General features: G+C 37.2%; 1 protein-coding gene across 2 annotated transcripts in view; it reads left to right on the top strand.

Annotated features, from left to right (window-relative positions):
* PDE4B (phosphodiesterase 4B) overlaps positions 1 to 27,089 on the top strand; it is a 298,925-nt gene that overhangs the window by 21,742 nt on the left and 250,094 nt on the right. For both annotated transcript variants that reach the window (XM_060773682.2, XM_060773681.2), the window contains exon 2: positions 24,411 to 24,522. In XM_060773682.2, coding sequence (XP_060629665.2) covers positions 24,481 to 24,522 — 42 coding nt within the window. In that variant the 5' untranslated portion in view covers positions 24,411 to 24,480. The remainder of the gene's footprint in view (positions 1 to 24,410; positions 24,523 to 27,089) is intronic.

Here is a 27,089-nt window from a genome sequence, read left to right as displayed (position 1 = left end):
TCTTAAACGATCAAGTCTTTTTTGAATAATTAGGTACCAGATTAAAGTCACTTTATGTAGTTTCTAAAAATGTAATGATATGTGTGGAACATATATCTTGATTTTTAGATATTCCAATTTAATGTGAAAATATATGCATAAGACATCTTTCAAAAAAGCTGTTATTTCTTATTCAGATCAACATTTTTCCATGAAATTTGAACATAATTTATTATGTTGTTTTATTTACACCATGTAATTATCTTTAATAGTTTTGAAATATTATAAAAGAACACCTGAAAGTAGTCACATCATTGCTCTCTTGCTCGTCCCCCTTTCAGAGCTCCTTCTTACATCTGCCTTCTTGCTCCTCCCACTGGGATATAAAAGGAAGGCTTGAAAGTATCCGTGAGTCATTCCGAACACAGCTGTCTTACTGCCTAATTGTCTGCTAGCTTGAGTTGCTGTTCTGAGTCTTAAAGCTCTGTTATTTGCTGTTAGTGTTTCCTTTCATCCACCTGACTCCAGAAGATGCCTAAATGTCTATAAAAGCAATTGAATGTTTTTGAGTTCATAGCAAAAAACGAAAAAGCCAAATATTAAAGACCAAGAAGTCAGCAGGTTGAAAACCATTGCAGCAGTTGGTGCCGATGAAGACCTCAGAACATGTACACCTGGATTGCAGGTGAAAACTGAAGAACCTGTGGAAACTGAGGTGTCTACCACTGGTTCATCTTATCCAAGCTTTTCCAAAGGAACCATAGAACAGGAACAAAGACAAGAAGTGGTGCCATTGTTAGACCTTGGATTTTTTATGAACAAGACTATTTCTGATGATCAATGAAGTAGACTTTGATAAAAAATAACATACTTAGTTTACTCCAACCTTCATGTGTTCAACATACACAGGTACAAAACTTATCAGTCCAGTTTCAGATATATTTGAGATCATTCTCTGTGCCATCTGGCCAGGGCATTTCTCTTATAACAAAACAGCTATCAACAGGTCACATAGTCAAAAGGAGAAGGAGAGATTGTGGTCTGCAACCCCATTTTATAACTTCACAGAACCATAAAGTAAAGGAAGCTGCATACCAAAACATACATACAAATAGTAAGCAACAGGATAATAGATAAACATTACTAGAGAAGGCTTGAAGAAGTTTGACATTTCCAACAAAATGAAGTAAAAATACAGATAATTAGTACTCACCAAATACAGAAATTATTATAACCCCAATATGCATTTCTTTGAAATTTGTAACAAAGTTATCAGTTCATTCTTCCAGCTGCTTCAAATGCTTTTATACAGTCATACACACATATTACATTCCATGCATTATCTCATCAATATGATTTCAGTGGCTTATGGTTAGAAAATATAATACTGAATATGATACTGACTGCAGTCAATTTCCTTTGACTTATAATTTATACCCTACCTATCTCTACCCCAAAGGGGACTCAACACAGCATACATAGAGGCAATTATTCAATGCCTTAAAACATATACAATTCCAAAAATTTAAAATTAAATTAGGTTCAAATTAAAAACATATTAAACATTTGAAAGCATTACATTTCATATTAAAATCACATGGTCTATAGTCGTAGTCCAAGCCGTTCCATAGTCATTCCATATATTCCAGATTTGTTTATTGCACTGCACTATTCTCTGAAGGCCTGATCTGACAGCCAAGTTTTTACCTTTCTTCTGAAGGGTAGGAGGGAGGGGTATGTGATCTAATGTCACTGGGTAGGGAGTTCCATAGCTGAGAATCCACCACTGAGAAGGCCCTGTCTCTTGTTCCCACCAGTTGTGCCTGCAAAGGAGGCGGGACTGAGAGCAGGGCCTCCCTGGATGATCTTAATCACTAAATGCATTTAGTGCTGTGCTAACAACTAGGGTATTTATTAAAATTACTTAGGGAAGTCAGAAGTATACCAGAGTCCTGAAGAAAGATTTGGGAGGCATTCGCCCATGGCCTGCACTCTGCCCACTTTGTCAGTTTTCAGCTAATTGTTCTTGTGATCAGAGAGGTTTACACTTCAGTAAAATAAGAGCTTCAAAATATAATTAATGAGCAGGTTGTAAAATTAAAAAATAAACCATTAAATGGATGCACCCATTGGAAGGAGATAGAACATTTTGAGATTAGCCAATAGTGCATAATAATAGAGCAGTAAAAGCACAGACACCACAAATCAGCAGACTAATAATGTTGTGTTTCGTTTTTGCTGTTCTTTAATATAACTTTTAAGAATTACAGTTGTCTTAAACTGTTAAGATTCCAGTATATTCTGAAAGTCAAATAACAGAAGTGGGACAAATAATATTTTTCAGTGCTAAGGGAAAACAGTTGATATGAGGTGCAAAAAAAAAATAAAAAAAATAAAAGAGAGAGCAAAATTCAAAGAAGTAAATTGTTTCAAAAAACGAATACATTTCTCAACATCCATTATTAATTTACTTTATTTTAAAGCAGGGATCAATTACCAAACTACTTTAAATTGTTTGGTTTTAATGGATTCTAACTTCAGTACCACTCCTTTTACTTTTACTTTATATTTCCCATTTTCTCTGTAGCCCTCAAGGACCTCGAAATTGCTATGAAAGATCGAGGATGCTTATAAAAACATTGTATGCAGTTTATTGTAACTCATATTTCCATTCCAAACAAAAGAACTGGTACTGAGGTTAGAATCCATGAAAACCAAACCATTCAGCAGTTTGGAAACTGATCTCTGCTTTTTAAATTATTGCTCGCAACAGTGTGTCTTAACTTTGTTTGGTTTATCCAACTGTGTTCTCCAAAGTGTAGTAGTAGGAATAGTGAACGGACCAATGGAACAACTACAGACTTGATTTTGGATGGCGTGATTTTAATAACTGTTTTTAAATCGTGTTGTTTATCGGTAGGTTTTAATATCAATCTTATTATATTATCCATGTTTAATTTTTTGTGCTTTAAGTCTTCTAAATGTTCTCTTATATCTATGTTTTAATTTGGTTAGGTTATTTTATAGTTATATATTATTGTCTTGCTCTTATCTTTTGGCTTTCACATGAATGTACGGCATTGAATTTTGCCTTTATAATGTTGGAAACCACTTAGAGTACCCTTAGGGCAGTGGTTCCCAACCTTTTTTTGACCAGGGACCACTTGACCAGGGACCATTTTGACCATATCCACTCTCCAACATTAGCACCAAAAAGATTACAAATCAGTGGTCAACTTTAGATTCAGTTTGGGGTGCTGATTCAGAAAATGGCATTGGATAGACCACGTCAGCTCTAGTTTCTGATACATAACATATGCCATGGTCTGCAATGGAAGGAGTGGCAAGCGGCACAAAAGAAGCAGAAATAAAATAAATAAAATAAAGAGGAAGGAGGCTCGTGGACTAGATTTTTGTCCTCACGGTCCACTGGTAGCCTGCAGCCCACAGGTTAAGAACCACTGCCTTGGGGGGAAGAAAAGCAGTATATAAATATAGTAAATAAATAAATAGCAGTTGTGCAATGAGTTGTATTTCATTCATCAGGCCGTTTTTCCACAGATTCTTTCTCAGTGAAGACTACCGTAGTATGGTAACATGCTAATCCACCCGGAAAACAGACAGATTTATTGTAGTCATGTATAATATAAACCCACCTACAAGAATCTGTGCATTGATGTATAATGGCATTAAAGGCTACAGAAAGATTTCATTGAACATCTATTACTCATGCAAAATCAAATCCTTTTTGATTGTGACTAATCACTTTTGCAGATGACAAGTGGAATTGAGTCAGATGCTAAATTTTAAAAATTGAAAGGAGTGAAATAATTGTCCAGGGGCTTCATTTTCCAGCTTTTACTGAAGTCTTGTCTTAAAATATCAACACTTGGGAGACAAGAAAATACTGCTTTGAGACATGAAGAGAAATTTTCACTTAAAAATAGATCCCACAATTCAATATTGTCATTTTTACCACAATGTGCCTGGTGAGCTCCTATGTTTCATGGTTATCTACTGATTTGATTAGTAACCCGCATTTTCCCCAAGAACAGACACGTTTCTAACCAGTTCATAATTTATTACCTACAACCCTTGGTCAGCTCATTTCCTCAAAAGCAAATTAGAAAGATACGGTGAGATCAAAAAGGTACACTTCAAAAGATATAGCCAGGATCATAATTGCCTATTATACTTTTTCCCTTCTCTGTTTTCCAAGGCAGCTCAGAGTAATTTATATTATTATATGTGGTCTCCATGCTGCTTCTAATACAGTCAGATTACAGGACCAGAGCTGTTTAATTTCATCTCTAGTAATAGTCATGCGTCTTTAGACCATTTCCTGGTAATAATCAAGGGTGAAAATTTGATGTAAATCTTTTAAAGCTATTTCCAGGAAGAGATTTTATTTCCCAGAACAGATTTTATTATTATGCAGTTAATTATCTAATTCTGCATGTGAAAAGCACATGTAATCAATGCTATTTATGAAACTCCATTGCCTTAAAGGTGTATATGCAGAAGATATATACAGTATTTTAATTGTAGTATTTCAGCTTTCTGTCTGACGTAATTAGAACTGATGTTTTAGTGCCTGGACCATTGTTTATTGATGTGTGTCATGGCCAAGTATGATTGTCTTCCAAGGATAGAGCTTTGGCATGGGTTAGTAAATCTATGTGGAGATATTTTCTGGATTCACATGGGCTTTCAAAATGAGGACATAGATTTTCAGATGGAAGGCAGTCCCAATAAGAGTTTGCTTGACACGTCTTCCCCTTATCATGCTTTCCCCTTTCACCCTCCGATGACCTTCAGCAACAAAGCTCGAGGGCTAGGTATTCCCTGTTCTTGTTGTTTATTCCACATTTTTAGAGTAGCTTTAAAACCATCCTTAAATCTCTTTTGCTGTCCACCAGCATTCTCTTTTCCATTCTTGAGCTGAGAATAAAGTAACTTCTTTGGCAGATAGTGATCAGAGAATCCAGAATAATCGGAAGAACTTCTGGTATTGCATTTCTTTGAAAAATAATATACCAGTTACTAGTGTGTGCAGAGTAGGATGGTGAAGTAGCTATTCTCCACACACTAAATGTCAAGGCAGATGACATAAGTAGTCCGTTTTTTGCAGAGATATTCTACCAGTAGTGAAAAATCTGTTTCTCAGATCCCATGGGCTAGTTTGTCTTGTATTTAGCATGTTTTGTTTGTTATTTCTCATTGGAAGGTAATATGAGCTTAATTTGCACATCAACTGAGGTAAGTTTCTCAGCAAACTCCAATGTGTTTGGGGAACAGATTAATCATAGAGAATATGCATTTAGTGCAAACTTATTTTGACCTTCTAAGAACACTGTACATGTCTTATGGAGGAGAGGTTTCCGAATTCTATGCTGATTCTAACATGGCAAGAACCTAATATCAAATGGAAATACTATTAACATTTAAATGACTTTTTGGATTATAGCTCCCAGAATTCTTCAGCCAGCATGAACACAGGCTCTTTTAACCAAGGGATGATAAAAACTGTAATCCAAAAAATAATGTTTCCAGACTTTGCAAACTTTGTGTTGCAGATATATTTTCTTTCTTTTAAAAATGATTAAACAATAAATGAAAATGAATTAAGGTTTATATAAGCTTACTGGTATATTTTGATATGAGTACTTTTCCCATTGGAAGTCTCATTTTGTTTTTACAAATAATTATCATTAATGATGACGCTGTTGTCAGTGATTGTTTGAATAGAGTATTTACTGTTTAACTATTGACAGATCTTATGACAGCTAAAGACCGGAGGATTATTTGCCGTCTGTCAACGGATTTAAGGTTTATGTAGGATAAAAACATGATTTTAGGAATTACAGGCTTCAAATTATGTTGCCTGAGAATTACTTAGTGACTACAAAATTATACATTGGATAGACTTTATTGAAATAGGACCTGGTATATGTAAACAAGTTTGGAAATGCTGAAAACAATTTCCTGAAAGAAGACTTTACAGAAATGAAATACTAGCCTGCCTCAGAATAATTCAAAGCCTATTCCTTAGCAGAAGATTATTGACATATTCCAAAGAGTCTGTGATGGCATAAGTTAGGACATAAAAATAACTATTGTTTGAAATTTCTGCAAAATCAATGTATGTTTTGACTGATTTCCTCTGAATGTTATTGCACATTGGCTGTTTTAATAGTGATTAACATATTTGGCAATTAAATACAACAAGGAAGAAATTACAGAGTCGGAGAAGGTAGAAAGTAGTAAAGAGTTGTGGAACCTTAACAAATTTATTATAATGTCTAATTCAGCTTTTGCTAGAACTAAGTCCCATGAGAACTAATTACCACTAGTTAAATTGGCATTTTAAAATATTGCACAATTAATGAAATAAAATTATCTTTTAATTATTGATTATTAACACAATTTCTACCCTGCCTTTCTCACTCCCGAGAGGACTCAAGGCGGCTTTACAACATAGGCAGAGATTCGGTGCCATTAAAACAATATAAAATTACAATAAACATTTAAAAATAGAATTATAAAATACATCAGATCAATTAAAGCATTAACCAGTATCAACAATGTTAAATTGCACTATTTATACTCATAATCCGGGCCAATCCAGTAGTCCATGCACAAAATTCTGTATTTGTCTATTGCATAGATAACTGTGATGTCTATAAGTAGAACTAGAATGTACCATTTTACAAGTTGTATAGTTTTATTTACTGAAGGATGAAGAGGAATTATTTTATAATTTGCTTATGAATATCCCCTGGGCACCTACGGGTCTTTTATCAGACTGTGGGAACTTTTTATCAGACTGTGGGCAGACTGCATAGGCCTCTGACTACATCCAACAAACCAGGTTTCCCCCTGTTTTCTCCCTTGCTCTCCATATGATATTCTACATATGTGAGGCCCTGGAGCCAGATGGTACCTGCCTCACTTTATCTCAGTACAATCAGGGAATTCTCTTCTCTGCAAAGTAGGAGGCAAACTTTCAAGTGCCTCCCAAGAAAATGTACATTAAAACATGCTAATATTTGACTAGGTGCTAGAGCAGGCGTGGGCAAAATTTGGCACTCCAGGTGTTTTAGACTTCAACTCCTACTGGCTGATAGGAATTATGGGAGTTGAAGTCCAAAACACCTGAAGAACCAAAGTTTGTCCATGCCTGTACTAGAGTGTCATACATTGTTTTAATCTAGTATTCCTGAATTCATTTATTTATTGTGGGTTTTTTTCTGGATTTACACCACTGCACTTTAAAGCTAACCTTAAAGTGAAAAGTGGGCAACTTGAGATAGTTCAGATAATATATCACTGTAGCTCTCATCAGCTTTAGCCACTGTAGCTTTAGCTGTACCTCATAGTCCTAGGCAGAGGCATGCTTATTGAAAGATAAAGAATGAAAGAAATGGAAAAATAGGGTTGGGAACACAGATAAATTATATAGATTTGATGGAACAGCATGAAAAAGCAAGACAAAAGGCAAAATCTGGTAGAAAAGCTAGCTTACAATTGTTTATAATGGTTTACAATTGATTATATGTTACATTCTGGTTTATTTCAAAATGAGAACAGGAATAAACAAAATGTGTTGAAGGTTTTATTGTGGAAAGGAGCCTTAATGGTAATGTACATCTACACTGTAAAATTAATGCAGTTTGAAACCACTTTAACTGCTATGGCTCAATACTATGGAATCATGAGAGCTATAGTTTTTCAAGGTCTGCAGCATTCTGTGCCAGAGTGCTGGTACCTCACAAAACTACAAATCCCAGGAATCCATAGCATTGAGCCATGCTGTCAAACTGCATGTATTCTATATAGTAGATATATCTGTAGATATCTATTACTATATTTTGCATCGACTGTCTTGGAAAGAAAATCCTTTACAGATTGATCACCTACATATATCAAAATATATTTTAAACAAAACAAAACAAAACAACTCCTCAACCAACCCATCAAACAAATTTGAAAACATTTTCAGATGCCTTTCAGCAACCCAGGGCCCTTCCACACAGCCCTAAATCCCAGAATATCAAGGCAGAAAATCCCACAATATCTGCTTTGAACTGGGTTATCTGAGTCCACACTGCCATATGTTCCAGTTCAAAGCAGATAATGTGGGATTTTATTCAGCTGTGTGGAAGGGGCCCCTGTCTTCAAGTAAAATGGAGTATTGCTGACTAAAAAAGCAACGCCCCCTTTCCCTATCAAGCTACCATATAATTTAACTGGTAAATAAACTAAAATTGTGTTCTCTTTTCTTTAAAAATATGCAAAACAACACCAAAACCTATTCACTGGGGTGCACTTTTCAAATAATGGTGTATTTTAAGTAGATGTTGTTTTGCTTACATAGACATTTAACCCTTGTGCCCTTTTTTTAAAAAATAATTGTGTGAAATGATTTACTGCTTTTTATCTTAAATGAAGACATCGGTATTTAAAAAAATCTTTTTATTGATAACATTTTTGAAGATGGCATTAGCAATATGATTCACATAGGACTTCACTGGGAAAATCATAACTTGGATTCTTTATGAGTGACCTTGGGTAAGATACTTATTCCCTTTCTGCCCTATTTTCTCTTATCTATTGAGTAGTGAAGATGATGCTTAGAATGTGTGTTTTGAGAGCCACTAGAACCAAGGTGAACTAGTTTTTCTGTTTATTTTTTAGAGAGATGCAAAGTTGTATAACTTGTTCTGTCCTGAGAAATCACGGTGCAGTCATCAAAGCACACGAAGATGTTTTAAAATAGATTCAGAACATGCACCCATCTGGCTTGGTGGCATTTTATTCACTTAGCAGTTGTTGGCTTATCAAAATCCTTTTAACTGTGCTACCTGAGAACCTTTCCAGAGAGATGATACCAAGGACCAAACATGGGACCATATGCACGTAGTAATGCTCTCAGCAATATGATAAATATGGCCATGAGCATGTTAAATCTGCCTCTTTCTTCCTCCTCATAAACTTGACCTCAGGCTATAGGACTTAGTTGAAGGACTGGGCTCACTGGCAAGGAAAGCACCTTTTTTGTCCGTTTGCTCATAGCAACCCTCTGTCTATGCCTCTGGGTTAATTGCCTCTTGGAACTTCATCTCAGAGCCAGCCTTGGGCCCGATGATGAGCTGTAATGAGTACTGGGCTGGCCTGTCATTGTGTGAACTGAAGTCATGAAGAAGAAAGCAATGTGGTCCTTGAACTGCCTATTTAGACTGCCAAGGCTTTCCTTTTCTACTTTTGGTGTGAAATAGGTACCGTGTTGGCCCAGATGCATCTTCATGTTTTACATTTTCGTCATCCCATTGTATGATTCTTCTTCTAAAAAGAACTAGTGTTATGACATGTTCTCATGAGTAACTTCAGTAGAGGAATTTTTAGCACTAATGATTACCCGTACTGCTACATGCAGAAAAGAATAATTGATTTCCTGTTGGGTGAATAAAAATAGCAGGCAGGTGGTTTGATGAATAGCAACTATTTAGTAGGTGGTTTTTAAAATATCACTTTATCTATTTTTCTTAGGAGTTTGTGTTTCTAACTTCCATGTTACCTGAAAATAGTGATGGGTGCAGTTTTGAACAACTCATTGCTATTGCAGTGTCTTTTAATTAAGCAGATAGTTAAACTGTTCCTGTATCAAATGATGAAAGATCTTTGCATTACAAAATTTCTAGAGCAAATATATTCTATGTCCATAGTTCTCAACCTGTGGGTCCCCAGATGTTTTGGCCTTCAACCCCCAGAAATCCTAACAGCTGGTAAACTGGCTGGGATTTCTGGGAGTTGTAGGCCAAAACAGCTGGAGGCCCACAGATTGAGAACCATTGTTCCATGTAGATTTGCCCATGATTTCTTTTATGTTCTCCTGCAGTACCTATAGACTCTTCAAATGACTAAGAAACCAGCAAACAGTCAGCAGTATAATGATTAGTCCTGAAGTGTGGGAGATCATACTGTATGCACACTCCTAAACCCCCCAAAGCAGTTATACATAAAGATGGGCTACATCTTTCACAAAGGTAGACTTTTGGTTTCACAATTGGGATTCTACTTCTTCCTTCTGCAACCTGACATCCAGCCTAGAGGATCTCCCGATCCTATAAAGCAGATTATAGACAGCATAGAGGGAATCCAAGGCTCTGCCTCCCCTATTCTGCTAGTTAGTAGGACACTGTGTGAACACCATAGATATCCAAATATAAAAGCACACTCATGCACATCCTACAAAAAAAAAATCTTCATGAGAGGCACTAGGAAAACAGTGCAAGATTCTGTAATGATATGCTAAAGAAATTAGACTAAGACCAGAAAGTGTAGGCCAAACAGGATTATGAACCAGGCCATCAGGCTATCTGCCCCGAGGGTGAAAACTTTTCAGGGCACCTGGGCAATTTATTTATGCATGGTTGCTTTAAAGGATATTACAGCTGTATAATTAGTAGTTGTATAGAACAAATCATAACATCCATCTGGATTTCTCACTGCATAGTTTCAGCTTTGGTGACATGTAGAGCTTCAATATTGATTTACCTGAGATTACATTTGTATTGGAAAAAACATGAGCAGTGTTGGAAAGCAGCAAGAACTACTCAAGTGAAATAAGAATCCCATGAAAGAAAAAGGGAAAGACATATCTGGCATCTGTTAAATGTTTCTCATTCTTTGAAAACCTAATCTATCATAAGCACTAGATAATTTACCGCCCTGAGTCGCCTTTGAGCTGAAATAGACGGGATAGAAATAATGTAAATAAATAAATAAATAAATAAATTTGTTGTCCCTCGACTCACTTCTTAGAATTAGGAGAATCTGACAGTTATTTGGGTGCTTCATCCATGACGTCGCTGGAAGAAAAGTCCTCAGATGGGGATAACATTTGAGGAGGGTGTGGAAAATTACACTGCCACTCTCTTCTTCAGAAGCTATTGTCAGGTTTGGATGGACTCTCCCCATACCCAACAAGTTCTTCTCCTTCACATCTCAGACAACATCTCATTATCTTACCTTTCCCACCATGAAATTTTAGATTTGACCTTACTTGCAAAGTGTGAGGTTCAATAAAAATGCCCTTTTGATCTTTCTCAGATCTGTTTTAAGTTTGAAATCACCCCCCCCCCCAAAAAAAACCCACCCTGTCATTATCTGCATAATTGTTTGTGGTAATGCATTTACATACACACCAATATGCACACAACTGTTTATTTCTTCTGATATTTCATATGTTGTTTTTAACTTTTAACAAGTAAGCTGATATCTGGAAGTGCCCCAGATAAAGACAGAAAATAATGACAATGAATGATCCCAAAATAGATGCTGTTTCATAATTTATCAGGTTGTAAGAGTATGGATTGGTGCTTTCTATGTTTTATATTTTTGTATAATATTACATGTTGTACCTTACATGTTTGTGTGGGAAAGGAATTACTGGAAACTGGATGGCCTTTATCTTTTTTTCCGGGTAATGGTGGTGCTGTATCTTTAATCCTGCCTACTAATTATGACATTTAGAAGGGGGTATGTTTCTGTTTTGCAGGAAGAGCATTAATAGTTTAAATAGCTGTGGAGAGGCTGAACTTCAGTTGCTTTAGACACAGCATGACAGGATTTGCCAACATGTGATGCTGGCATTCATCATAAGGACTGCAGTCAGCAGCTTACCATTTGTACATTGAGGTCAAAACTAATAACAAACACTAAGAGTACAGGTATACCCCAATTATTAAAAAAATGTGTTCCCGGGCATAGCTTCTTTTTAAAAAAATGATACTAGAGACAGAAATAACATAGTAAAATCAAGATAGGTTCCTACACTGCAGAAAAACAAAACACAGCCTAACCTGTTTCATCTGACAATATGTGAACTGAAACAATAAATAAAATAGGAAAATAAATAAAAGCATTTTGAACTTCCTAGGAACCAATTAAAAGTTTCTTTAAAAAAGCATGCAGAGAGTCCGTTTTCTTTGGTCAACCTTCACTATATGGCCGAACATATAGATCTATGCTTTCATGACATAATGGGAGTACCCAATTAAAAATCACACTGGATGACCTAGAAAACCCCACAAACACTCCTGAAGGAATATTCTTTGGAATGTGGGTAAGTGAAACTCTGGATATGGAGTCAGTGGATAAGGTGGTCATACTGTAATTCTCCAAAGATTATGCGTACTCTGTGGAAACATCATTCTACCCATTCTAGTTTAAGTTTTATTTGTCCTTAAAAATGTGTCAGGAGGAATGAAGAAAAAGGCATTGCTTTCACACCTGAGGACTAAGCAATCTATTTGCCTGACATCTTTCACAACTCTTTAAAGGTTTATGGACCTAATCAAGTGAAGGCAGAAGGAAAATCAGTACATGAGATCTGTGGGATTTATTGGGATCAATGTGACATTAAGATGTACTGAGGATGACTCAGGAAAGAGAGGAGCTTTACTCCCATGATATTGTCAATGGACCAGTGTTATTGATAATAGCTCACAAAAATGTTTGCAAACTTGTAAAAAGCAAAGCTAGTGCTCCCATTAAGCTCAATAGAGAGCAGCTTCCTGACAGGATTTTTGTTCTTAGCCTTCTTTGAAAGTTCCTGTATTCCCTGCCTGTTTTCCACCGGAGTACAAACTCATCCTGGTTCTGCTTAGCTTGCAAAATTGGATGAAATTAGTTATGTTCAGGATGGCATGGTATATTATACATCTCAGCTCCACTGCCTGCTGATAAGTTTTTGGTCTCAATTCAGGGTGCAGGTTATCCACCTACAAAGCCCTAAACGGTTTGGGACTGCCTATCTTCGCAATCACATCTTCCCCTATGAATCTGCACGGGCTCTAAGAGATTCTGGGGAGGCCCTTCTCTTCAGGGATATGGTGGCGGGATACAAAAATAAAATTATTATTATTATTATTATTATTATTATTATTATTATTATTATTTAATCTCACAGTTCTAGAGAAAACAAACTAGACTTAGCATTCAATGGTTGATTCAATGGCTCAAGCTTAATTAGGCTTATGCACAGATGATCCAGAAATGCTGTTGTTTCTCCATTTACACCTACACGTCCACATGACTCCCCCCCCCCCCCCGCTATTTTAATGTTGCAGCATCATACAGCTGGCCCATGTCTAGTAATAACACCAAAGTCATTTTCACATGTAGTACCGTTGAGCCAGGTATTCATTTACTATATTTGTGCATTTAGTTTTTGCAGCATTGATGTAGGATTTTACATTTGTGTCTGCTGGATTTCACTTTATTAATATCAGTACAGTTCTATTCCAGGTTGTAACAAAAATATATGAAAAAAATCAAGGTTGTCTGTGAATGCTTATGCAAGGCACTGTAGTTTCAGAGAGTCTTTAAACCTTCAGTAATAGCTTTTGGAGAGACATTTTTGACACAAGGGAAAGGTGGGAAACAGAACTTCATTGTTCATTTGAATGGAAAGTAATCCTTGTGTGAATGTAGAGCATTTAATTGCAGACACTCTTGACATAATAGGTAGCATAATATTAATAAATCTAAACTTTTACAATATGTATTTTATCTATTTTGCATTGTTTTAAGGCAATGACAAAGTTTATTTTAGTTTAATCCGCATGGGTATGGTATGTTTTTATTGTCAAAATATTAAATGAAATACTTTTGATTTCTCTGCACAAATCTTTAAACTTTGTAATAGGAAGCAATATGTTTAAATCAATACTGATTTTCCTATAATAGCTAAAAGGAATTAAGACCAATGACAGTATAATTGTACTCCTCTGTTAGAGATCAAGGAGTTACTGGAATTTTTAAAGAGGAAACTAATGTTGTTATTCTCTTTTTAATGATTAGATTGCCAGGGAAAGGAGACGCATGACTGCAGTCTGCTTAAGTATTCTGAGATGATTCAAGGAAATATTTTAATGAAAGTTGATTGGGTGTTCATGTTTTTAAAATCACATTAAGAAATTATATGCACAGAGATGTTTCTTTTAGGTTTTAAACATTCATGGAGATGGAGGACATATTAAAAACTGGCTTATTTTTAAAGCACATTTTCAATACCTGTTATGCTCTCTGGAAATTTGCAAACATCCTGCAGCTTTTCCACGATGACATGATGGCAACAGTCTTAGACAGCAACAGCTCCCAAAGTGACCCATTTAAGGTGGGATCAGGTGCCAAACAGGTATGCCCCAACATTATTTTCTGTCCTCATAGTTATTTATCAACATTTATCTACAGTAGCTTCCTACTGGTGTGGAAATCACCTATCGGATTATGGTCTATGCAAAATTGCCATTCTCGATTTCTGGAAAGAGTTCATCAGTGTTGTTTAAAAATCTCAGACAAACTTCAATGTCCTGGAAGAAGCAAAGACCATTAGCATTGAGATGATGATCCTCCGCCATCAACTTCACTGGACTGGCCACATTCTTTATTCTCAAGAATGGAAAAAGGAAACAAGAGATTTAAAAATGGATTTAAAGCAAATCTAAAAAGTGTAGTATAAACACCAAGAACTAGGAAGGCCTGGCCCTCAAGCATTCTAACTGGAGGTCAGTTGTTACCAACAGTGCAATGGATTTTGAGGAGGCATGAACAGAAGGCAAAAGAAATAAAGGTACTGAGAGGGATGCACATCAAGCAAACCCTTGTTGTGACTACCTTCTATTTGGAAATGCATGTCCTCACTTCAAAAGACCATATGGATCCAGTTACTTACAAATTCTTCACTCTTCAGTCACTTACAGAAGCCTCTGGTGGTACAAGTGGGTAAACCCTTATGCCGGCAGGACGGAGGTTTGAATTTGGGGAGAGTGTGGATGAGCTCCCTCTGTCAGCTCAGGCTCCTCATGTGGGGACAAGAGAGAAGCCTCCCACAAGGATGGTAAAACATCAAAATAACCGGGCATCCCCTGGGCAACTTCCTTGCAGACATCAGAAGTGACTTGCCGTTTCTCAAGTTGCTCCTGACACACACACAAAAAGTCACAAACCCACCGCCAAGACTCTATTCTTGGAAGACAATCATACTCAGCCATGAGTGATTACCTATAGTGTATAGTATGTGTTAATATTCACAGAAAGATAGTCAGATTTATTGAAAGTCAGGCCGATCAATTCAATAGTCCAATAGACTGATGGGTCAGCCAAAGATTTCTGGCAGCAAAGAAGAGGATTTTGACAAGTCTCTTCTCCAACAAATTTGCCAAAATATGGAAAACAATACCTATTGGAAATGTGTATATAATTGTGGCAGCATGTTGAACCCCAGTGTAATTCCTAGAAGACTATTGACTATTTTGCACCCGGCTTTGCTAGAATTGCCTTTGTTTCTCATTCCTCCTCTGATGAGGTCCCATAAAGATATAACATCAGTATCCCTCAAACCACTGGCCTCCTTTTTTGAGTTGTGCTATTAATCAAACATATGGCAGGTTAATATTATAAAATTATTTTTAATATTATAGTAGAAATTAAAAAAGAAGTATTATTACATTTAGAAATCTTAAGCAAGTATACTCTTAAGGCCTCACTATGGCCAGCCATTGCATAGGAAGATTGATGTCTAGAGAACTCTAAATACTGTAAAACTAGCCTGTTTCTTTATGGATTTGCACAATTTTGTGAAATTTTCAGTGTGCCATGAAGTCATTGAAGCAAATTATTTCAAATATTGAGTTACAGCAAGTCAGCTTACCAGTTTCCCATGTCAAAAAGTTATCACTAGGTCCTGAGGCCTGATTGTTATTATTAATATTAAGAAAATTGGATGGTTTCAATGTGATGCTGGCTGGGAAATGTTATTATTAAATCTGTGTGATCAGATAAGCTGCTTTGATAAGGAGCCCTCAGTGGCAAAATTGATCAAACCCTTGTGCTGGGAGGACTGCTGACCTTCAGGTCAGCAGTTTGAATTCAGGGAGTGGGGTGAGCTCTTGTCTTTCAGCTCCAGCTTCTCATGCAGGGGCATGGGAGATGCCTCCCACAGGATGGTAAAACATCCGGGTATACCCTGGGCAACATCCTTGCAGATGGCCAATTCTCTCACACCAGAAGCAACTTGCAGTTTCTCAAATCACTCCTAACATGAAAGAGAGAAAGAAAGAAAGAAAGAGCTGCTTTGATTCTCCTTGTGGAGAGAAAAAGTGGGATATAAATAAACATAATAATCATAGTCATAATCTTTTCATTGCAATCCTCCCTTTCTATAACTTCACTGTAAATTTACTTTTCCAGGACTTTGTCCTTATCCCTCTATTGTCTGCCATATCATGTACAATGAAGACTTGCTGTGATTGGTATCATTTTCATGTATTTTTGAGAGGCGCGGTGGTGCATTGGGTTAAACCCTTGTGCTGCTGAACTGTTGACCTGAAGGTTGGCATTTTGAATCTGCAGGACAGGGTGAGTCCCACTGTTAGCCCTAGCTCCTGCCAACCTGGCAGTTCAAAAACATGCAAATGTGAGTAAATTAATAGGTACCGCGTCAGCAGGAAAGGCAAAAAGACACCTCCCCCCATGCAGTCATGCTGGCCACATGACCAGGAGGTGTCTACGGCCAATGCGGGCTCCTCAGCTTGGAAATGGAGAAGAGCACATCCTCCAGAGAGTTGGAGATGAGCACTGCCTCCAGAGCTGCAAATAGAAGGATAAGCCTTTGTGTTATTTGTGTTAATTATATTTCACTGTAACAAAGCATTGAATGTTTGCCTGTATCTGCTGATAAGCTGTAATCCACTCTGAGTCCCCCTCAGGGAGAAGGGCAAAATATAAATAAATAAATTGTTGTTGTTGTTGTTGTTGTTGTTGTTGTTGTTGTTATTATTATTATTATTATGTAACATTGCAAGCCTTTGCTTTTATATAAAGATTGTAAAGGCTTCAAAACTTCCAAAGACATCATTATAAAATAAGAGCAGAATTATTTCCCCCCCAAAAACATTGCTTCAGTTGCATTTAAAAACCTTGTGTGGATCAAAAATCTACCATAGTTTGGTTCCTGTGAATCTGCAATGCTTCAACAGCCTTAAACAAAATTGCTCTCAAAACAAATGACAACATTAAATTGGTCCTTCACTGCATGCTGGCCATCATTTAGAGGTGATAATTATTATATTTTAAATCTTCCTATGACTGATCTTTTCTTCCTGTTGGATTTAATGAAATGTGGCTTTTAAACAGGAGGTAGATAATGAGGTTTTGGTCATCTTATTTCAAGCACTGATCTCTAGCAACAGAAACCATAACTCCTTCTCTTCTTTCTCCTTTTGAAATACTTGACATGTCAGTGTTTAACTTTCCTTTTCATCTGGATCATGTGCTGTTTTCAAGATTTTAAGAAAAAACCCTACATTTATTCTATACTAAAAAAACAGTAAGAACGAAGAAAGAAATTAACTGATGTGAATGACTTGTCAAATATTTTGAAGATTCTGTGCAATATATGTAGGTCTTTGTCACTATCTGCAATGGATCCTCTTCTATAACTGAAATTCAGAGTTTAATACTTGTTGATATTTTCTGATGTTGGTTTGGCTTGTGACTGTCCTAAGAATAAGAGACCTTATACTGTTGATAAGAGGCAACCTTATTATCAACAGCCCTGCCTAGGTCAGGCAAACTCAGGCAGTGGCTTCCTTGATTGAATTAAACTATCTGTAATGTGGTCTTCCTCTTTTCTTTCTGCCTTCCACTTTTCATGTCTGTGAATAGAGACTTGGAATATTGATTCGATACTAATTAGTAATTATATCCATCACAAATGGTGCCCTGCACCTTAGCCACTGTTCTCTGCCACACAAATAAACCATCAGAGTATTCAGAGTAATTTTCAGACATAAGTAGATTTTGAGGTACAGTGAAACGAGAGAGAGAGAGAGAGAGAGAGAGAGAGAGAGAGTTGTAGCCAATGATCACAAATATGGCACCGGTCCCTGAGAGACTGATGGAAAACTGCTAATACTTCAGATAGTGTGAAATGCACTTACAAAGCAAACAAAGCACAATTTCTCCTCCTGCTGACAAAGTTAATAGCTCATTCTACACAATAGAACGTTTTTCCTGAAAAGTTGTAGATCTTTGGAGATGGGCCATGATGGTAGTAAATTCAGATTATGTGTTGTGTTTTTCGTATATGTGTGTCTTCTTAAATTTCTAAATATGTGTCCCATGTAGACTTTTATTAGACTTCACAATGCCTTCTGTGTTCTGCTTTAGCAGTGTCAAATTTTAAGTTTTTAAGATACTGCTCCCAGTGTTTGTAGGCTTCTAAATGTCATTGAATGTGACACTAAAGATGAAGGCATATGTGCATGCATACACATAAGAAAAATGTAGAAATGTGTTGTAGCAATCTGTGCCCAGCACACAAATAATGCTTACTTATATTTATGTAGCTTTGCTCCCCCACCCTTCCTGGAAAAATCCTCCAGGAGACCCTTGTTCATCATAATTAGATCTAGAGTTGCCATCATACATTTTTTTCTTGCTTCCATACTTTTTTGTGTGTCAGCGACTTGAGAAACTGCAAGTCGCTTGTGATGTGAGAGAATTGGCCATCTGCAAGGACGTTGCCCAGGGGATGCTCAGGTGTTTTGATATTTTACCATCCTTGTGCAAGGCTTCTCTCATGTCCCCGCATGGGGAGCTGGTGCTGACAGAGGGAGCTCATCCATGTTCTCCCTGGATTCGAACCCACGACCTGTCAGTCTTCAGTCCTGCTGGAACAAGGGTTATTGCTCCACTGGGGGCTTCCAGATAAAGGAGGAAGAAACATCTAATTTGAGAGCTACATTTTTATTTATCAAGATCTCTTGGTCATGACCTTGGACACATCCAAACATTTTAATGATTAATGAACAACTTTCGGAAAGCTAATGTGCAAAACACTAAATGTTTATTTTTTTAAGTGTACAGCATATAATTAAAGGTAAATATCAACAAACTTTAATAGTCAAGAATGACTTAGTTACTCAACTAATCCTCAAGGATTCTGACATAACATTTAGTTCTCAGCTCTGAGAAAATGAAGTCACTGCAAGTACACTGTAATGGTAGGCTGTAGCTGGTAGGTGCCATATCAGTGGGATGGTGATTTTTCTCAGGGTTTGAGTATAAGCTTTCAAGAGCTACCAAAGACTTTGAACCCTATTCCCAAAACAAATCCAGTGCCATTTCAGGAGTATGCTTTGCAAATTGATCTGTTCCTTTAGAGTTGATAGATTTGATGTCCCAATTACACGTCAACCACCAGCTGCCTTCAATTGAATGAGAAACTGACTTTGAAGAAAGCTGCAATACACAGAAACTATGGTAGATTCTTGCTCTCCTGGTTCCATTGTTACTAGTCTATGCTACGGGATGCTCTGATCTTGTGCATTTGCAACAATCCCTCTACTGTCTCTATTCACTGAACTGCTACTTACTAGGTGGCAAAACAAACATTTTGCTCAAAATTAGGGTCATGATGATAGGCTTGCAAAGATTGGATAGTCCTTAATAATATTTTTATCTAATAAAAATAGTGCATGGACTGTACAAGGAAAACATTCTTCTCAACATGTCCCATGAATTCTCAGAATGACATGGGATTGAATGAGGGGAAAGGGCACTTCATTTTCTTTCATGGAGTCTTAAAATGTTTTCAAATGAATCAAGGCCTACAATATCACGGAAATATGATGTGCAGATTTGATAAATGTAGATTTGATATGTGTGGGTATGAAAGGAGCTGAAAGGAAGAATGAATGAATGAGAGTCAATTTTGCAAATACCCATAAAATATTAAGGCCTGCAATGACTAACTACCTGCTTGCTGGACTGTAGTTAAAAGTTGCTAATGAGAACTGAAAAGTAAACTGTGATAAAAACTGTGAAAATGTTTACAATGTTAAGAAGGAAGTCAACACAAGGCTAATATCAATCAAGAAGAATCAACATCTGCTCAGGAGGTGAAGACTCAAGATAATTTCAACAGGACAATTATTTACTACATCAACAGAACATTCCTATAAAAGACTCAATCTAATAATTCTCAGAGTGTAAGAGACCAGAGGAGTCTGGCTCACCCACTATGCTCTGCTCCATTGGGAAGGAGAGAGATAGTGTACCTATTGAAAGTGGCAGATTTGCAAGGGAGCAGTCTGGTCACTTTGGGCCTCTTTTTCTCAAGGAAAGAGAAAAGAGTGCATTTTGGAGTCTTGGATTTTGTGCAGGGAGTCAGGTTCTGCTGCAGGGAAAACACAGATCTTAGGGAAGTCTTGGCATTATGGAAGTTTTGGAACTATGCATTGACAGGCTGTTAGGAAAGCAGGGTCTGGCCTAAGCAAGTGCTTCTTCAAGGAGAGAGAAAAGGATATGGTGATATTTATAATAATAATAACAACAATAACTACTTTATTTTTATACTCTGCCTTCATCTCCCCGAAGGGACTCAGGGTGGCTTACAAAGGGACAAGCACAGAGAACAAAGAGTTAAAACGTAATGCAATAAAACAAAACAAAGCAAAACCAAATAGAAACATATCACAATAAAACATAACATCATAAAAACATTACCATGGGAACAATAAAATGCTGAGTTCAGAGGGCTCTGAGTTTGTGCAAAATTCCTAGATAGAGCTAAGGGAAAGTGCAAAAATTCAGTGGAAGGGATGGGAGAGTAATGTCCTTAGGCTTTATAATGTCAGGATTGTAGAGCGGAAGGCGATGCTAAAGTGCTGGAACTTTATTAAAGGGCCAGTTCTTTGGAACTGCCTAGTCAAAGGCATAAAAGAATATCCATGTTTTTTGGATGCATGAGGATGGATGAATGTCCATATGTGTGTGAATGCTGAGTAAAAATGTAACCTCTTTCTTTGTCTGTTTGTTAGCTAATGTAATTGTGAATCCAATGTAGTTACATAGAATCTGTATCTGTATGTCGGTATGTCTAATGCCATTCTTTGTGTAAAAGTTCTAATATACCTTCTCACACTGGAAATTGCAATAAAAGAACCTATGTATTAAAGTTATTGAAAAGTTATTCATAAGAACAACACATAGTGTATGAAGGTTGCTATATTTAAGATAATAAAGTCCAGTAAGCTTTGTGTTATGCGCATATAAATGAAGTTATTAAAAAGTTAAGAAAATGTCATAAAACTAGTTTTGGTAAAATTAACTAAAATTATGGGAAATTGTTGTTTAAGCAGAAATGCTGTTCAAAACTCCAACAGGTACCAGATAATGAATTTGCTTCCAAACTTTGCAGTGTACGCACCTTTACAAACAGCTAGGACCAGTTCCTTTCTTTGAGAGTCAGACAGAATAATGGATGGTTATTTCTGAAGACAGCAAAACAGAGACTAGGGCAACGGACACATAAATTATTATCAGGGGTATGGGAATCTGTGATTTATGTGTGTTTGTTTTTTTTTCACACATTTTAAAAATATAGTAATCACTAAACACTATTGTGAAGCTCTCCCTCTTTCAGACTGAGATGAGCATAGGGTCCTAGTTGCTCTTCATTTCAGAGCCAAGAACCTTCATCACTGTTCTGTTCTGAGAGTTGCTATTTCTTAGAGACAGAGTAGGCAGCAGTGTGGGCAAAGTCAGATGTACAGCCTTCACTGCAAAGAGAAACAGAAGCTAAGTGTCTGCAAACTATTTGAGTTGGCAATGGATCCTAGCCTGATAGACGTTATGGTTATAAATGGTTCCCTCTTATAAGATGACAACATTTCTCATATGAATGTCATGCCCCTTGTATACTGATAAATGAGGGATAAAGTAAGAGATGAAAAGGACAGGTTGATTCAGCTGGAAGGTTGAGTGGCCAGCTAAGCAATAGAGATTTTTTTTGAGGTGGACAAGTCAATGAGTATAGTGTGAGTCATCCACTCAACAGCCGTTTAAGCCATAGAAAACCAAAGACCTCAAGTGCTGCTGCTTCTGTGAACACTTTCAAGGAGTAACTAAAACCACTTCTGTTTTGAGCTCCTCTGTGAAAGCTTTCTTTCTGGGAAGTAGAAGGAGATGTTTGGACGTATTGCTCTATGATGGGAAACTACAGCTGTCAGTCAGAAAACCATATGCCACCATCACCTTCACTGGATCGGTGGTCTGTATTTATGCTGGTATTGTTAAATGTGTGGGAAGTTTAAATCTCAATCTAATTTGATTAAAGATCATTTCAAAAAGTTCTCTTAAGTGTTGGGGGAATTCCAAACTCTTATTTGTCTTTCACTATTAAACCTGGAGAAATGGGGTTGGATCCAAAGGTGATGAAAAGTATTTATTTATTTATTATTTACCAGCCGTCCCCTGCCATGGATTGCTTTGTCCCAGTCTGATGATCTGGAAAATAAAGTAATGAGAAAGTATTGGTTTCTAATAGATATAATTTCTTTATGCTTGTGGGTAACCAGTATTTCTTATTGTTTCTTTGTCAGTGTTGATGTAGAGATTGTCTGGTTTGCCTACTCTGGAACATGCAACATATAATTGCCTTTCTTTAGGGGTCCCTTTCAAATCAATGATACTATATTTGTCATATACATATATGTATGTGTGTGTGTGAATCATATATATCTATCTATATCTATGGCTGGATGTCTCTTTGCCAGAAGGGCTTTGATTACGTTTTCTTGCCCTGGTGAAGGGAGTTGGACTGGATGGCCTTAAGGCAGCATTTCTCAACCTGGAGGTAGGGACCCCTGGTGGGGGGTCATGAGGGGGTGTCAGGAGGGTCACCAAAGACCACTAGAAAACACAGTACTTTCTGTTGGTCATGGGGGTTCTGTGTGGGAAGTTTGGCTCAATTCTATCATTGATGGGGTTCAGAATGCTCCTTTATTGTAGGTGAACTATAAATCCCAGTAACTACAACTCCCAAATGTCAAAGTCTATTTTCTTCAAACACCATCTGTTTTCATATTTGGGCATATGAAGTATTTGTGCCAAGTTTGGTCCAGATCCCTCATTGTTTGAATCCACAGTGCTCTCTGAATGTAGGTGAACTACAACTCCAAATCTCAAGTCAATGCCCACCAAACCTTCTAGTGTTTTCTGTTCGTCATGGGAGTCCTGTGTGACAAGTTTGGGTTAATTCCATCATTGGTTGATTGTAGGTGAACTATAAATCCCAAGAGCTACAACTCCCAAATGACATTTTTAGTGATGATCACTTCTTGGGTTAGAAGTTGTCTTGTGACCAAATTTGGTGGCAATTAGTCCAGTGGTTTTTGAGTTATGATGTCACTCAAAGTGAACAGAGCATATACAGAGTGAGGCAGCATAACTTCCTTTTTTCAAAACTTAATAAAACCCATTGTATGAATCAGACATTTTTATTTTTTTTATAATGTAGGCGCATACCTAAAGTTTTGTTTTACGTAGTTTTGAAGATCAAATTAGGTAGGTGACGTCCCCCATTCTCCATTCTCCATACACTGAGTAATCCGATTTCTGGTGTTTGTCATGACTCTTGCCAGCATACCAGGCTTTATGTTGGCAATTTCTTCCTGGATGTTGGTCTTCAAAACTTGTAGGGTCCTTGGACGGTTCACATAAACACGGGATTTCAAAAAAAACCTCATAGAAAAAAATCACAAGGAGCCAAATCTGGAGAGCGGGCCGGCCACTCCAAATCCGCTCGAAAAGTAGACCTCAACGGTAAAAGCAGGCTCCTCGCTGTTCCAACGCATGATGGCAACTGAACTGTGTCAGGACAAAACTTTATACTCCCGCCTCTCGAACGAGACCACTAGTGCTCCGCTACGTCTTCAACTGACTGAATGGCGCACATTTTAAAAAAGGAAGTTATGCTGCCTCACCCTGTGGATAGATAGATAGAATTAATTTAATTTAATTACTGTATTTATATACCACTTTTCTCACCCATAAGGGGACTCAAAATGCTTTCCAACAATAATCATGGCAAAATTAAATGCCAAACATACATGTGAAAAAACCAAAACTTAAAATCATACAATAACATATACTATGAATTAAAAGTGAAGTAGATACACCTTATCTTAACATCAAAATCAGTTTAATGAATCATGATTAGGTTATATTACTGATTTCAGTGGGTTTGCTGTAGTTTCCATTAAATCTATATTCAACCTGAAGTCTCTGAATAACTGGCATATAGTAAGAAACCATTGAGAAATCAGACTTTCCCCCTCATTCTTGTTCTCTCTCTCTAATACTACGTTTGATGTCAAAATTGTAAAATCAAATTCCATTAATCTTCTTGACTTCTAAATGTGGTATTTACAAATTTGCAGAATGGACACATTTATATCCCCCCCCCCCCCCCCCGGTGCCTATGTTTCTCTATGACAAATGGCATATGGGGACAAAGATGTTTACATGTGATATATCGGGGAGGATTGATTAGCTTGTTTTTCTCCTCCTTTTCTTAGGTTTATCGGTTGACAGGAAGGTATTTGGAAACAGTTCTGCATATAGGCAGAACAATTTCCCATTGCTATAATGAAGAAAAGCCGGAGTGTGATGGCGGTCACCACAGAAGGTGTAAGTGCACATGTGCTGTTTACTTTTAATTGTAAGCTAAAATCTATTTTGATAGCTTTCCTGGCTTGTTATTCATTATGGCTTACCACAGGTGCAAATACTTTCGGAACAGGGTGCAAATTATAATGGCTATCCATTTTAGGCCAGCAAAATTATGTTTCTTAAAGTGGAGGGAAATTAAAGAAAACAAATACATTATTAAATGGAGCAGGAAATGTGTGAGCATTTCCCGCCTCATTTAATAATGTATTTGTTTCAATGACAGTATTTATTAAACGTATTGATTTAGAGCACTTATAACTCACTTTTTATCTGAAGTGGTGCCTAAAGCAGTTTACAAATTGTTAATTTGACAGTTCGCCACCTTTGCAATCTAATAACGCACAAGAAAAAGGGGGGTGGCAATGGGAGGGGATTAAGTCCCATACATGCTGGCAGCCTTTTGTCCTCAGAAGCCACAGTAATGGCGGTTGAAATCAAGGGAGGACCTCTCAGAAGCCACTGTATGCAGTGCCTGACTTCTCTTCTTCCCTTCAAAGGCCAGTGCAATGGCAGTAGGAAAGAAAGGAGGATCTCTCAGCAACTCCTAAGACTGAGGCATGATGATGCTGTGCTTGGATGATCTTCTGTCCCTCACAGGCCCAGCAGTAGCATTTGAATGGAGGGAGACCTTCTCTCCAGCCACAATGGACCAGAACATGCAAGGATATGGATATGTGCTTGCTTATGGCTCTGAGAAACCTACGTTCACCAAGTATACACATTAATTCTAGAGTGTCCTAAATGCAGACACAATAGAAAATTGGATAGAGCTGCTTATAAGTATTTGATATCCTTGGGCATCTGCCAGGGTTACAGTCTAGAAGGGCTTAACCATCTTGGCATTAATTGGCTTTCTGCAGAAGCTGGCTGCTTGGATTCACTATCAAAGGCTGCCATAGGTGAGGAGAAAACATTTATTAATAAAAATACAAAGACAGAGAAGGACTTCTGACTAGTTACATGAATAAGACAAACATTGGCAGAATCAAAAGTAAAGCATGACCTGAAAACATTAGCCCATGGGTAAGGAAACAATGATTCAGACAGGGTGAAGAGGAAACATACATGGGAAACCGAATTGTCTGTCTATATCTCTGCTTCCCACACAAACAAGGAAACAATATTTCAGGCAAGGAAACATAGACGGGAAATCTAATTGCCTGTTTCTAGTTCTGTTGCCCACACAACATGGTTACTTGTGCAGACATACTTCCCACCTCCAACACTTCACATTTCCCTAAATACATATTGAACCTACCATTTTCAGCTCTTACAGTACCTATGAAGTCTAATGTTACAGTGCTCTTGCATTAATCCTCCATTTAAGATAGGACTACCAAAGGATGCTTTTTGAGGGCTACCTCAAATTGGAATTAACCTTTTACTTGAGTACACTTAACACTGTATTCTACCGAAAATAGCCTGGATACCAACATAATTGCATAGTGTATCTGCTGTGAAAAACTATCTGAGGGATATTAACAAAAACAATTCAGCAAAGGCTACCCTGTAATATGGATCTAGAACAGTATTTCTTGACTAGATATCCTCAATATATTTTGAAATACTGCTGCCAGCAATCCAGGCCAGCATGGATTATAAGAAGTATAGCCTAAATACTGGGTTGTGGAAATCGTTGTTTTCATTATGAAAATAAAGTCTTTTCTGAGGGAAATATGATCAGTGGACATTTAGTTATGAGTCTTCAAAGAACATTCCTGCATATTTAGAAACATTCATGCAGATTTTTCTAGTCATATGAATAAAATGCTCCTCCCACATTTGTTCTAGACTGATTTATTTATTTGTCATGTCAGGGCAACGAGACTGATGAGCATGGTGAATAAAATTACTTAACAAGATAGATACATTCTTCTCCCATTTCCCTTTTATATAGATGTCTGCAATTTCAAAAAATCAAGTAGCAAAGCAATGAAAGGTTAATAGCTGTAAGAAAGTAAGGAGGGAGAAGCTCTCAGTTGATATTTTTAGTCAGTAAAGTGCTGAAGTGCTTCTTCCTCTATCACAGTTATTATTCAGAGTAGACATTTTCATAGGCAATTGAAAGCTTTAAGATCCTCCAGATTCTGGTTTCTAACTACTAGCTAGAATGTCTGATTAAAGACCATAGCCAAATGCTATATATTCCATATAATATATATAATCGTGCTGTGGGCTTTAATCTACAAGATTTGAAATACCCGGAAAACTGCAGTTTATGTGCACATAACTAATTGGGGTCATGGTGGTGCAATGGGTTAAACCACTGAGCTGTGGAACTTGCTGACCAAAAGGTCGGTGGTTAAAATCATGGAGCAGGGTGAGCTCCTATCATTAGCCCCAGCTTCTGCCAACCTAGTGGTTTGAAAACATGCAAATGTGAGTAGATCAAGAGGTACCGTTCTGGTGGGACGGTAACAGTTCTCCATGCAGTCATGCAGGCCTCATGACCTTAGAGGTGCTTACAGACAATGTAGGCTCTTTGGCTTAGAAATGGAGATGAGCATCATCCCCAGAGTCAGACT

This window comes from Anolis sagrei, chromosome 4 (assembly GCF_037176765.1).
Source record: "Anolis sagrei isolate rAnoSag1 chromosome 4, rAnoSag1.mat, whole genome shotgun sequence".
In the NCBI taxonomy this organism is placed as follows: Eukaryota; Metazoa; Chordata; class Lepidosauria; order Squamata; family Dactyloidae; genus Anolis; species Anolis sagrei.
Note: the sequence above shows the minus strand (reverse complement) of the source record. Positions and strands in the feature narration are given on the sequence as shown.